Raw genomic sequence first — 13,362 nt, 5'->3', positions numbered from 1 at the left:
GCTGTGGCTATTTTGTCATTCTCTCCAATTGCCAGCTTGATGGTTGAAAGCCAAACAGTAGACAGCAGAACATAGTTCCCATACAGCTAAGGTAGGAGTTTCTGCATATTCAAGGAACACTGAAAAAAAATTCTTTGTAAATTAAAACAAGAAGAAACTCTTTCCTCAATATGAAATACTAAAGGTGGCTAAATATAAGCTAAAGGACAATAAAGAAACACTAAAGAATAGTGAAATCAGACCACTCACACCCCTCAGCAGTAGTAGTCTTCAGGGGGAGATTGTGGTTGGGGAAATTTCTGAATGGTTTATTCCCTCCTCTGTAAGGCCCCAGCTTGTTGACTCTGTCTGTCTGCAGACAGACAAACAGACAGATGGCTGGCTGTTATAGTGTATACACAAAAACACACATACATAATCAATCTACGTACTTAACTCAAGGCTGCCTGGCTTATGACCCCAGACTGAACCAAATTTTTCCATCTGTGCCAATCCCTACTATTCAGCTATGATCATGGGCAAGTCAACAAGTCTCAGCTAACACTGTGCTGTTGTGAGGCTGCTAAAACATTGTTCTGAGTGCCTTAGAAGAAGGGCATGGTGCATCCGCATTAATAATAAATTTAGTTCCTTAAATATGTGCACACAACTGCACCCCACTGTGATTTATCCTGCTGCAACGAGATTATCAGCCCTCCTGATAACATTATGCATGGAACACATGCTGAGCTGTGACTAGGCCTTATGGAACCAACACACAAAAGCTAAAACCAAGCAGAGGGTATCCTTTCATTGCTCATCTAGATAAACTCTATTCACAAAGGTGCCTTGCCATTCCTATTTCTCAGCAAGTGCACAAATATAAACAATTACAAAGCTCCAAGAATTGAAGTTTGCAAACTCTTGTCAATCTGTAAAATACTGTAACTTCTTAATAGCTAGAATTCTTGGTGATTCCATTAAAAATGTTACTCATAGCCTGAGGTGGATAGCCCAGGCAAGCTTGATCTCATCAGATCTCAGAAGCTAAGCAGGGCCAACTCTGGCATATAGTTGGATGGGAGATCTCCTTGGAATACCAGGATCAGAAGGCAGAGGCAAGCTGTATCAAGCCACTTCTCTGAACATCCTCTGTGTCCCATTAGGGGTCACCAGAAGCCACTATGACTCCCAAGCTTGCATCTATGCACATTCACATACACAAAATACAAAAAATCCCCCCCAAAAGTCACTCAAATAGCAGTTTTTACTGAGAAAAAAATTTTCTTTCACCATTTTCCAAGGTGGCTGGTTAGGACATTTTCCAAGGTGGCTGGTTAGGAAAGGAAAGACAACATCAGTGACCACATTAATGTAATGAATTAGCTAAATAGTCCATGAAGAAAGTTTGACCCTTTGATTACCTGTGTATCTGTGAACAGAAATGTAATAGGCAAACTTTGCAGGCCAGCCTTCAACATGATCTTTTTGATATCTTCTCGCCACTCAGCCATGCCATAGTTCTTAGAAAGTTCAATCTGGAAACATTCATAATCAGCACTAAAAAGGAAAAGGTCAGAATCAGGGCACAATCTACAATGTAAGATGTACCATTATACAAAAGGGAATGCACACACAGCCATGGCTTTTCTTCTTTGCCTTTGTCAATGTAGTCCTGGCTCCTGACGCCTTTTTTCTTTGGTAGCAAAAAAGTCATCAAAATAATGTATTTGAACATGTTCCTGGTATGCATAGGCTTCTCCTCTGTGTACATGCCATTGGATCATGGCCAAAGGTTTGTGTCTTCATTATATTTTTAATAAACATAACAGCAGTTAGAAAAGTTTGGCAACCCTGTGAATTAATAACTTCCAAAATATTCTAACATTAACAGTCTCGCTCAAGTCTTGCAAACCGAAGGCCACACCTTCCTTTATTGATAGATCCAGGTGGGCAGTCGTGTTGGTCTGAAGCAGTAGAACAAAGAAAGAGTCAAGTTGCACTTTTAAGACCAACAAAGTTTTATTCAGAATGTAAGCTTTTGTGTGCTAGAAGCACACTTCATCAGACCTAACTTTTTGACCCAGTCTTATATAATAGAGTGACAGACATTCTCACATTTTGACATATTACTGTTTTATTGCTTTCGCATGCTCATGCTACCCAGAACAAAGGTTTGCTCAATTTGTTAATTTTACTATTCTGTCATTGGATCTTAAATTTGTACCATTTTGCATTCTAAACCACTGCCTACCAGCTATATATGTCCGTGCTCACTGTACCTGATTCCTCGTCTGATGAAGGGTGCTTGGAGCACACGAAAGCTTACGTTTTGAATAAAACTGTTGGTCTTAAAGGTGCACTTGACTCCTACGTTGACTCAATGTGTAACTGCAATAAGAGAGACAAATGCTATGATAGGGATTATAAGGAAGAGAACTGAAAACAAATCAGCCAGTATCAGAATGCCTCTGTATAAATCTATGGTGCAGCCTCATTTGGAAAACTTTGTACAGTTCTGGACACCTCACCTCAAAAAAGATTATTATAGCATTGTAAAAGGTGCAAAAAAAAATAGACAATTAAAATCATTAATGGGATGGACCACTTTCCCTATAAAGAAAGGTTAATGAGGTTGAGGATTTTTAGGTTGGAGAAATGACAACTGGGGGGTGACATGACAGAGGTTTACAAAATTATACATGGGATAGAGAAGTAAAGAAAGAAGTACTTTTCTCCCTTTCTCACAATACAAGAACTCATGGGCACTCAATGAAATTTATGAGCAGTAGGTTTAGAACAGATAAAAGGAAGCACTTCTTCACCCAAAGAGTAATTAATACATGGAATTCACTGCTCCAGGAAGTGGTGCTGGCTAACAACATAGACAGCTTCAAGAGGAGATTGGATAAACATATGGAACAGAGGTCCATTCAGTGGCTATTAGCCATAAGGTATAGATGGGACAATATATCTGGGGCAGTGATGTTCTGTATTCTTGGTGCTTGGGTGGCAACAGTGAGAGTTTCTGGAGTTCTGGCCCCACTGGTGGCCTCATGATGACTCCTAAGTTTTGGCAACTGTGTGACACAGTGTTTCACTGGATAGGCCATTGGCCTGATTCAACATGGCTACTCTTATGTTCTTATGTCTAACATCCTTTTCTCAGCTAGATACATCGCAGGTACCAGTAATGACATTGTGGACATCTTGTCTTGATTTCAGGATGAGAAATTTCAGACCCTGGTCCCAATGGAAAGCAACACCTGGATCACTTCCTGGAGATCTCTGGACTTTTAACAGTAATTAATCATTCAGGAAGTATTTGCCCCGCCTCCAACCTGCTAGGCCTATGAACAAGCTGTCCAGGCCTGTAGTTCAGCAGGGGCAGGAGGGGTAATGCCCCCAAATCTGCTATACACCCCCCACGGCAGTGAGAGACAGTGGTGAGAGTGGTAGTGGCTGGGTGGAAGGCAGCCCAAGGCAGCTTGCCTGGCCACAATGCCTGCAGAAGCCTGGGCTGCCCAGCTGGCACACAGAGGCAAGCCTGCAAAACTCACAGCTGTTTTTCACCAGCAGCTGAGCTGCTCTGCAGCTTCTGCAGGAAGGAGGCGACACTGGCCAGGTCAGAGGCCCTTTCCCCTCATCCCTCAATCAGCGGCATTGGGCATCCATCCTGCGATGGCCAGGCAAAGAGCTTCTTGGAGCTGGGGCTTCTTCTGCCTCTCCCCAGTTCCCTGATATGACAGTTCCTATTGTGGGGCTGAAGAAGAGGATGGGTTGCTAGCCTAGCATTCCTTACCAGCCTTGCATTCTTGGGTGTCTGTGAAACTCATTGAGGGTGCAAGGCCTGGGGCGCGTGTATGCACACACAAGTGTGTGTGGCTTGGATGGCAGCAGGAGTTGCTCTTGGGTTTGGGGGGGGGGAGGGTGGAAAGTTGTGTGTTAGGAGTTTGTTTACACATTTGGCTTTCTTTTTTTCCACTAGGATAATTAATTCATATCAGTTAAGACAAGTGAGCTGCCCCATTTTAAGCCTATTCAAACAGTTTATTCACTGATTAAAAGTACCAGTTTATTTACTGATTATTAGTGCCCCACAAGGAAAAAAATGCCCTCTGAGCAAAAAATTCCTGGCTACAAGCATGGTGCTGCCTTTGCCTTTCTGTCCTTTGCTGAGTCTCAAGGGGTGGGTGGGGGCATTGGACTGCCCCCAAGGACTTAATATTACAGTATTTGGTTCATATAAAAGAGCAGGGGTTTGCCCCGAGAACCATGGGTATCCATGTCAGCCATTTCATTTTATAGTAAGGTTAGCAGTTTTCGTGATCCTTGCAACTCTTTTTTAACTCTACAGGCCATTGATAGCTGGAAGAGGTCCTCCCATCACGAGCCTGACTACTGTAGGCCCATCACTCTACCTATTTTACAAATGTTCATGCAGCAGCTCCCAGTGTTTGCTTTTCTCTCTTTGAAGCCACTTATTTGGGCAGCATTTACCTTGGCTTTCTATGGGGCTTTCCACAGCAGTGACTTGTTGAAACATCATGCCGGGATAACACCAGGCAGGCTTTGACCCTTTGTGATTTTTCATTACAGGACTCCGAGTCTCATATTTTTCTGTGCAGATCCAAAATGGATCAGTGGGGGAAATGGCCCAGATACTCATTCGATCTGCCACTGTCTGCTCCCTTGCCCTGTCCAATGTACATTAGAATACCTTTCAGTATGGCTTCAGACTCTCCTGGCCCATGCCTATCTCAGTTTTAATTTATTAGTAATGTGGGTGTGCATTGCTGCACAGAGTCTCCCCCTGGGCAGGTTTGGTATACACTCATTTCGCACTGGGGTGGCCACAATCACTTCTGAAGTGGGTCTCCCTTCAGACAGTATCCAAGCCATTAGCCATACTCTGCAGCATAGAAAATGAATAAGCGGCCCACATCGTAATTTGCAAAATCTTATATGTTCTTATTTTAGTCCCGGAATTTTCAAGAAAATTAGTTTGGATTGTGGGTCATAGATAGATAGATAGATAGATAAATTTATTGTCATTGTTCTCAAAAAAGAAAATGAGAGCAACGAAATGAGGTGCTCTTCCACAAACATACCAACACATCAACACCCACAAAAGGACATATACATAGACCATTTAAATGCATCTAAAAACACATAACCATTCATAACCCTGCATAGTATCATGTTCTGGGCTGGCTTGTATGCAGCTTCTTCAGGCTGGGGTTGCAATTTGGGCCTGCATATCAGCTGGATGGGATACTGAGAAATGCTCTGGCCTGCCCTTGTTGTCATCATTTCAAATCAAGTCTTCAAGTAAGGTCCACGAGATGCAATCATCATACAACTCACCAAGAATGATCTTCCCACATAAAAAGGAGTGGTGCTATCATGTACCACTGCTGCCAACTTTCAGACCCTTCAGAACAAGCTTCTTCATACTTCAGTGTTCTGGTCTGGACTGCTGGATTGCTGCAATTGTGTGGGGTGATCTCCTCTGAAAAAGTAGACTTGGCCAGGCAGAAAGTCTGCAAGGTGGCGCCCTAGGTTGTAGAGAACTTTTTTGGGGGGGGAGGGGGAATCATCACACACCTGGACATTTCATTCAGCTAGACTGCCCTCTTTAAGGTAGATGGGGTGCACCTCTCAGAATGGGGCACAGACATTTGTTTGCATAATATTCTTGATGATCTGCTGAGTTGGCTATAGGCACAGGAGCATTGGTAGGAGTGAAGTGTGAGGTCACCCTGCTCTGTGGCAGGTTTTGGGATTGGGACAGATCCATTGTGGGGGGAGGATGTGCCAATGTGCTTGCCTCCTTTGTTTTGTGGACTCCCTTATGGGGTCTTCATGGTGGAGCCACTCAAGCTGCATGCCCAGTTCAGGAGCTGCCTGATGGCTTCCACCACCAGATGCCAAGGGGACGTGCAGAGGCTGGCACCTACATGGATCTCAGGTCTTGTCATTCCAAAGTCTTATCCCCCAATAGGTGGGCTGGGGTGTGTGTTATTAGGTAGGCAGATAGGTCACCCAGTGTTTAGATCCATACCCATGCTGCACCAATTTTCCTTTTGACTGTAATCAATAAAACTGTGCCCATATATTTTATTCAATCATGGTTTCTGGGGGGTTTCTTCTACCGCATCGCCCCCTTATCATCCTTGGACCCACAAATATGGCCCCAACTCATCAGGAGTTGCTCACTGCAATCTGAGAAGTGAGTGAAGCAATGGAAGCATGGTTTGCAGCCTCGTGCTACCTGCAAGCTATGGGGGCAAGGCCAGCTGTGTGGCTTGGCCTACTGCATAAGCTGAAATGACCATGGGGAGTTTTGTGCAGTGCCTTTAAAAACACCCTCTTCTCCAGCTGACTCACCCTCTCTTTAGGTCTTCAGCTTTTTCCACCCTTTCCTCCCTGTTTTGCAGTTTTAGTGTGATGGATTGTTCTGGTTTGTTCATCATTTTTTCCTATACTATTCTGCTGTTTTATGCTATTTCATCATTACAACTTGTGCGTTTTTTTGACATTGGGACAGATCCTTTATGGGAGGACGTTGTGCTGGTGTGCTCACCTCCCGTTTTCGGAACTCCCTTATGGAGTCTTGGGGGTGGAGCCACTAAAGCTGCATGCCCAGCTTGGGGGCTGCTGACTGGCTTCCACCACCAGGTGGCAAGGGGCCCATGCAGAGGCTGGCACCTACATGGACCTTGGATCTTGTCACTCCATGGTTTTATCTTCCAGTTGGCAGGCTGGGGGGGAGTTATCAGGTGGGCAGATAGGTCACCTGGTGTTTAGATGTAGGCAAAAAACATCTGAAGAGCTATTGTTGGCCACCCCTGATATATATGGACACAGCTTTATTGATTACAGTCAAAACGACACAGCATAAGGATGGCCATGCTGGCTGGGGCTGATGGGAGTTGTAGGCAAAAAACATCTGGAGAGCTACTGTTGGCCACCCCTTACATATATTATTAAATCATAGTTTCTGGGGTTTTTTCCACTGCACTGCCCTCCTATCCTTGCTAGACCTGCAATGGGCAATAAAGAATAAAGTTGCTTTAAATGCTCTGATTTTCCAAACAATTCCACCACAGCTTGCTAAGTTCAAAAATTTGTGGAGCCCATATCTTACATGTGAGATGCCAACTTGGTGAGTGATTGCCTTCCACTGCCACCAACACCCAAGAGAAGAGCATTGCCCAGTGCCTGGCGTAGAATACGAGTGACACGGCAAATATGCTCCAAAGCATCCATGAAGAGCACTAGCTTCATCTTGGTGGTATTGATCTGATTATACTCCTCCATATACTCTTCAATCACACGCATGAGCTACAGCCAGAAAAAAAGAAAAGAAGAAAACTAAGAATCTGATTCCCAAGATGTTGTCCACAGAAAAGCCCCTCCACACATTCCCAATAAATCCCAAAGGCAAGGAGAGGTAGTGAAAAAAAGAATGATTCAGGAGGGTAGTTGTGTTGGTCTGAAACACTGGAAGAAAGGTTGAGTCAAATGGAAACTTTAAGGCCAACAAAGTTTTATTTAGGGTATAAATAAAACTTTGTTGGTTTAAAGGTGCTACTGGGCCTATAAAAAAGAACATTCATGATGGAAAGAATGGCCACAAACCTTTGGTTCTGATTCTACTCCTTTTAGAAAAAAGTAAGGAGTAAATAGCCTGGTTTTAATCTGTCAACGTAAATGTTTAGGAATGTGTGTTTGGATAAATCCAAGCTGAAAAATACCAGAAAAAATATATTATAAGTATTTCCGAGTATATTGCAGCATCCCAAACATCTGTGGGATTTTTGGGAAAACTGATTTTAAAAAATTCTGGATATATTCAGGATTTTCCAGGAAGATCGGGAGCCTGCATTGAAGGCTCCCAATAACTGTTTTTTCTTCTTTTCTTCTTTTTTGCTTCTATGTCTTGGGGTTTCTGTGGACTCTTATCAGTTTCAAATTTGTCTTACTAGTTTTTCTCCCACTTGTTAGCTTTCCTTTGTGTTCCCTTCCCATTTTCTTGCATAGTTTGAGATCAATCCTTTTAAGCTTGCAGTGCCACAGTGGCACTGAGTTCTCCTTAGAATCTGTACACTGAACTGGTTGTGCTGGGTTTGAAAAAACGTTCCTCCTCCCACCTTCAGTTTGCACTGCAGGGATTCTCTGGTTTGACATTCGTTTTCTTGCTTGCATTGCCACAGCAGCACTGGGCATTCTGTAAACTGAAAAAGGTTGTGCTCGGCTTCCAAACTCTGCCCCCCCCTTCAGGTTGGATTTCTTGTGACTCTGTGTTTTTTATATCAGCCCTTTTAAGCTTGCAATGCCAGGGCACAGGGTTCTGCTGGATATTCTGCACATTGTAACTGGTTGTGCTGGGCTTGCCAAAACCCCTCCCCTTTAGTTGTATTTCTTGTGACTTCGTGCTTTAAGATCAGTCCTTTTAATCTTGCAGTGTCACAGTGGTACTGGTTCTACTCAGGGCCATAGCCAGGATTTCAGGCTTGGTGAGGCACTAAGGCAGGATTTTGTGTTTAGGGGGGCCAGGGGGATGGGAGGCGGCCCTGGTCTGCTTCAACTGGAGGCGGAGAAGGAGCCTGTAGGGATATTCTCCAGCTGCAGTGAAACCACCACAGACCAAGCTGGCGTCTCCCAATAAGCCGAACTCATAATAATGAGCCTCAACTCAGACTCCCAGGCAGAGCTTACTGTGGCCAACACTGTTGCTTTTGCAATGGAGAGGGAGCAACAGGGAGGTTGTCTCCCTCTTTTCGTACTTTGGCTACTCCATGTCTGGCCTGCACTACAGCAAGGGGCCAGGCAAGTAAGGCTCTCTGAGAGGCAGCCAGGCTGGGGTGAGGACAGCAAGGGGAAGGGGCAAGCACAAGAAAGTAATGCCAATGAACTCAAGCAGCAGTGCTGCTTGTGCCAACAAGTGCAAGAAAGAGGCATCAGCTGTAGGTGGTGAGGCCAACCAATTTCCAATTGGGAAAGAGTGGAGGGGCCCGCCCCCCTAACCCCACTGTAGTTACAGGCCTGGTTCTGCTGCACATTGTGTACATTGCAACAGGTTGTGCTGGGCTTGGAAAAAATGCCCCCCTTCAGTTACCACTGTAAAGATTCTCAGGTTTGATTTTGGTTCTCTTTGGCTTGGCACATTGCCTTGTGGTTTCGCTAAAATTATTGAGCTCTGCAGTGCTTCTGTTGAACTTGCTTGCAGATGCTTTTCCCCCTTCATAGAAAACAATGAGAACAGCTGAGGACACTATGTTCAAGGGCCCATAGCATTGGACCCTGCGGTCCAATTGTCTTGAAACTTGGGGAATATTTAAAGGACAGGCACCAGCAGTTCTGCTGTGATTTTGGTGCCTGTATTTCTAAAAACAACTCCTCCAGCCACCTGGAAACCTTTAAAAACAACTTATCTTTCCCCCATAGGGAATAATGGACACCAAAAATCACCCTGAATCTGAACACTGGTATGGAATTTGGAAATATTGGGAATACCAATATTTTTGGGTCTAATAGACACAAACCCAAAAAAAACTCATTTTTTTTTGCAGAACACTATAAATGTTACACAAAATAACTACCTTAACAGCTTTCATTGTGTAAATTTTAGCTGAGCCTTACAGAGTAATAACTATGTTTGGTCACAGTATTTCATTATGGACTTGGTTAAATCATTTAATCTTACAACCACAATTTATCTGTCAGAGCAATGGGTCTGACAAACATCTGCCTACCTAAAAGTTGGGTTAATTAATGGTTGTAATTAACTTAGTGATTGTGAAAGAGACAGCCTGCTGTTATCATTATTATCCTTGACTATGTGGCAGTGAATGCAAAGTGCACTCTTCCTTATTAAAATCTTTATATTTTTACCCTTTGCTTAATTAACATTTCCTCACTACGCACAGTATCTTACCAGTTGGGAGTTGTGCAGGAAGGGTAATTACTTGCAAAGGTCAGCTGTAAAGATCTTAATGGTATTCACTGCAGCACTATAAACATAAAACTAGTTTCCTTTCCTAGTTCATTCCATTATCCATATCTAAATGTTATGCTCAAGAAAGAGGCTTGCATAGCAGATTCCCAACTGTTCTTGATGACTTGCCTGAACACCAAAGGAAGCAGGTGGCATTCACAGAAAACAGCACCATCTGAATCTGCCCTGTCTCCTTCCATCCATCTATCATTCTCAGCATGATTCTGGAGTTCAGTCTATTCTTCATCTTTTTACACTGGAAACGTTAACTGTTTCTAATGTTGGCCTGGAATGTTAACTCTACAGAGTAAAGATATTCTGGAAACTCACTGCAGGTAACCCTTTCCTTTTAATAAACTAGACCCATGTTAAGATGAACAACAAGGATAATTAAGGACAATGGGGTCACAAAAATGAAGACATGGCATACCTTTTCTTTGTCTTCAATCAATTCATATAACTTCACATCAGCACCTGGCATCATGAAATCTCCATAGAGAAGAGGTTGGAAAGGAACAACTTCATCAAAGGTAGTTTCCCATTCCAGCATCATAGCCCTCATCAAGTCATCAAACCAAGTTCGGTCCTCCTCATTAACCAGGCGGTCACGAAAAACACGACATGTCTCATGATACCACAGTCTCAGTAGGGGCAGTTTATCCTGGCAAAGGGTTCCAATGACAGCTGTAAACATTATTGGTAGCCAAATTAACCCCAATAATTTGGCTATCTGACATTTCTGGAGGTAAGAAAAAATGGGATTCTACAACTTTCCCCCTAAATCCTAAACTTTTAAAACTAAAACCAGAACTCCATACAGGAGTTTAATTAACACAGAAACAGTGTTGTTCCCCTCTCTGAAAAAAAAATGTTGTAATTCAAATGTTACCTCTTGTTATATAATGAGATAGATCCCACAAAATATTGCCACTCATGTAGCAGCCCTTGAGTAAGCTAAAGTGCTAAAATTAGCCCTCTCTGTATGGTTGTGCTAAATGAAAAAAAAAACCCAAGTTGCTTACCTGTAACTGATGATCTTCTAGTAGTCTTCTGTGCAGTCCCCACACATGCATGTGACTGCACAGAAGACCACTTGAAGGTCATCAGTTACAGATAAGCAACCTGTTTATCTTCTTTATGGTTTCTGTGCAGTCCCACACATGGGTACTGTGCATGTGCTGAACCTGACACTGGAGAATGAAGAACTGTCCTCAGCTGTTTTGCCATGTTTTCTCTTCAGGCTTCAGGGAGAGGGCACAGCCCATACATGCATAGGCCTGAGGCGGAGGCACGTCCCACTCAGTTTCTTTGACCACTACTAGCACGTCCTGCCAAAGACATTAAGTGAATAAGAAATGCCAGCAATAGGAAGGCTGTGCATGTGTGTGTGACTGCACAGAAGATAACTCAAAGATCATTAGTTACAGGTAAGCAACTTATTTATCTTCTTCAAGGTTTATGTGCAGTCCCACAAATGGGTGACTAGCACAAGGTGAACTGCCAGAAGCTCTAAACAGTTGATATGAAGGTGGTGTTGATAGTGCAACCAATGCCCCTGAGTCAAAAGATCATCATAGTGGGCTCCCCATCCTCACTTTGAGGCATCTGTTGAGATGACAACTTTTGGTTGTGGTTACTGAAAGGGCATGCTCTGTGCCAGGTTGTTGGTTTGAGACCAGCAATGCAGACTGGACAGTACCACAGCAGGAATTAGTAGTGTTGTCTCTAGAGACAGCCAGTGAATGGAGAAAGGCCAGAGGAATCACAGCTGGTTGCATGTTTAATTGTGCAAAGGGGAGGAAACAGACTGTGGAACCCATGAGACCAGTAAATGCATTGCAAACCTTGCAAATTGGATTGTTTGGGTCTGAAAATGATGAATTAGGTGCTGGTTAGTGCTGGATTAGGTGCTGGATGGTGGAGGCTGTCCTGTGGGAGGCAGGCACGCTGGTCAACAGAATTTATCTGTGCCCCTATGAATTGAATTACTTGGGTCACCCTCAGGGAGGATTTGGGAAGATTCACACAACCGTCTAAGTTCACAAGGAGATGAAGGGTGATCACGAGGTTGGCGTCAAGGTGCTGTGCAGACAGGGAGACTAACAGCCAACTGTCTATGTACAGATAGGTTATGATCCCTTGGAGATGTAGAGCAGCAGCCACGACTGAAATGCATTTTGTAAAGACATGCTTGGTAGTAGAAAGGCCGAAGGGAAGAACAAAGCATTGGAAGTGAGGAGCTCCCACTGAGAAGCAGAGGTGTTGGCGATGTTGTGGTCAAATTGTTATATGAATTTTGGCTGTTGGAGATGTCAAGGAGTACACCTACCTAGCAAGGTTATCAAGCTTCTTTCCTTCACAATCGTGGGGGGGGGGGGGAGCCAGGGAACAAGAGTGCTTAGAGGAAGAGTGAATAATGACTGAGTTTGGAGCTGGACAAAAAAATAGAAATTTAATGTCTGTTTGCTGGACTTTATTTGTCGCTGTTGTTCAGTCGCATAGTTGAGTCCGACTCTTTGTGACCCCATCACACCAGGCCCTTCTATCTATCTTCCATCATCCCAAGTTTGCTCAAACAGTGCTTCGAAACATTTTGACATTGGTGGAACAGAAGCCAGTCTCTCTCAAGCCTCTTTGAGGCCCTCCGTGTACTGGTAGCATTGGAAGGACTGCACCGGGTGGACATCAGCTTTGGATGACATTAGTGACCTTTGGGGTCTTGGATGTCTTTGGATTTGCAGCATAGCAATTATCCAGTGGATGAGTTCCAGATATATCTTAGAACCAATGGATGGAGATAAGGGTCCCTGTGGAGCCACTTCCAATTATGGGGAGGTGCAGTTCTCCACACTTGGAACTGGATCTGTTGGACCTGATTTCTGAGGGCTTGGGTGATGTGTTGGCGATGTCATGGAGGAGTGGTGCTTGAGGAGTGAGTCGAAGAGGTGGTTGAGAAGCAGTCGACTCTAAGTTTGGAAGAGATGATAATACTGCCTGGGGATGCTTAGCATGAGTCTGAGAGTGGACACATGTGGGTTTTGTTGGGGAATGGTGCCAGGGGAGACATAATCAGAGGAGTGTTGGCACTGGAGTAGTGACATCTGTGTCTATCTCTGGTCTTCTCAGAAGAGTGATGGTAAGAAGGTTGTGAGATCATACAGTCTTGAGTGTGACAGTACTTGATGAGTACCAAGCACAGCCGCACTGGTAACAGTCCACAGTTGCAAAATAACCTTACTGATGTACCTCAATGAGGACCTCATTGATAGAGACCAAAAAGGAATGGGTATAACCACTTGACCTGGTGGGAGGTGGTCAGTTACAGTGGGAGTCGGTGCAATCAGAAGAGGTGAAGGGGGTTCTGGAATCAATATTGAAGG

General features: G+C 43.9%; 1 protein-coding gene across 1 annotated transcript in view; it reads right to left on the bottom strand.

Annotated features, from left to right (window-relative positions):
* Positions 1-13,362, bottom strand: part of DNAH1 (dynein axonemal heavy chain 1) — a 255,919-nt gene that overhangs the window by 83,421 nt on the left and 159,136 nt on the right. The window contains exons 47-49 of the mRNA XM_060240006.1: positions 10,413-10,643; positions 7,130-7,326; positions 1,404-1,539 (exon numbers count right to left, since the gene is read on the bottom strand). Coding sequence (XP_060095989.1) covers positions 1,404-1,539; positions 7,130-7,326; positions 10,413-10,643 — 564 coding nt within the window. The remainder of the gene's footprint in view (positions 1-1,403; positions 1,540-7,129; positions 7,327-10,412; positions 10,644-13,362) is intronic.

The sequence above is a fragment of the Heteronotia binoei genome, chromosome 5, assembly GCF_032191835.1.
Source record: "Heteronotia binoei isolate CCM8104 ecotype False Entrance Well chromosome 5, APGP_CSIRO_Hbin_v1, whole genome shotgun sequence".
NCBI lineage: Eukaryota > Metazoa > Chordata > Lepidosauria > Squamata > Gekkonidae > Heteronotia > Heteronotia binoei.
The sequence above is the reverse complement of the archived record's forward strand: the minus strand, read 5'-3'. Positions and strand labels throughout refer to the sequence as shown.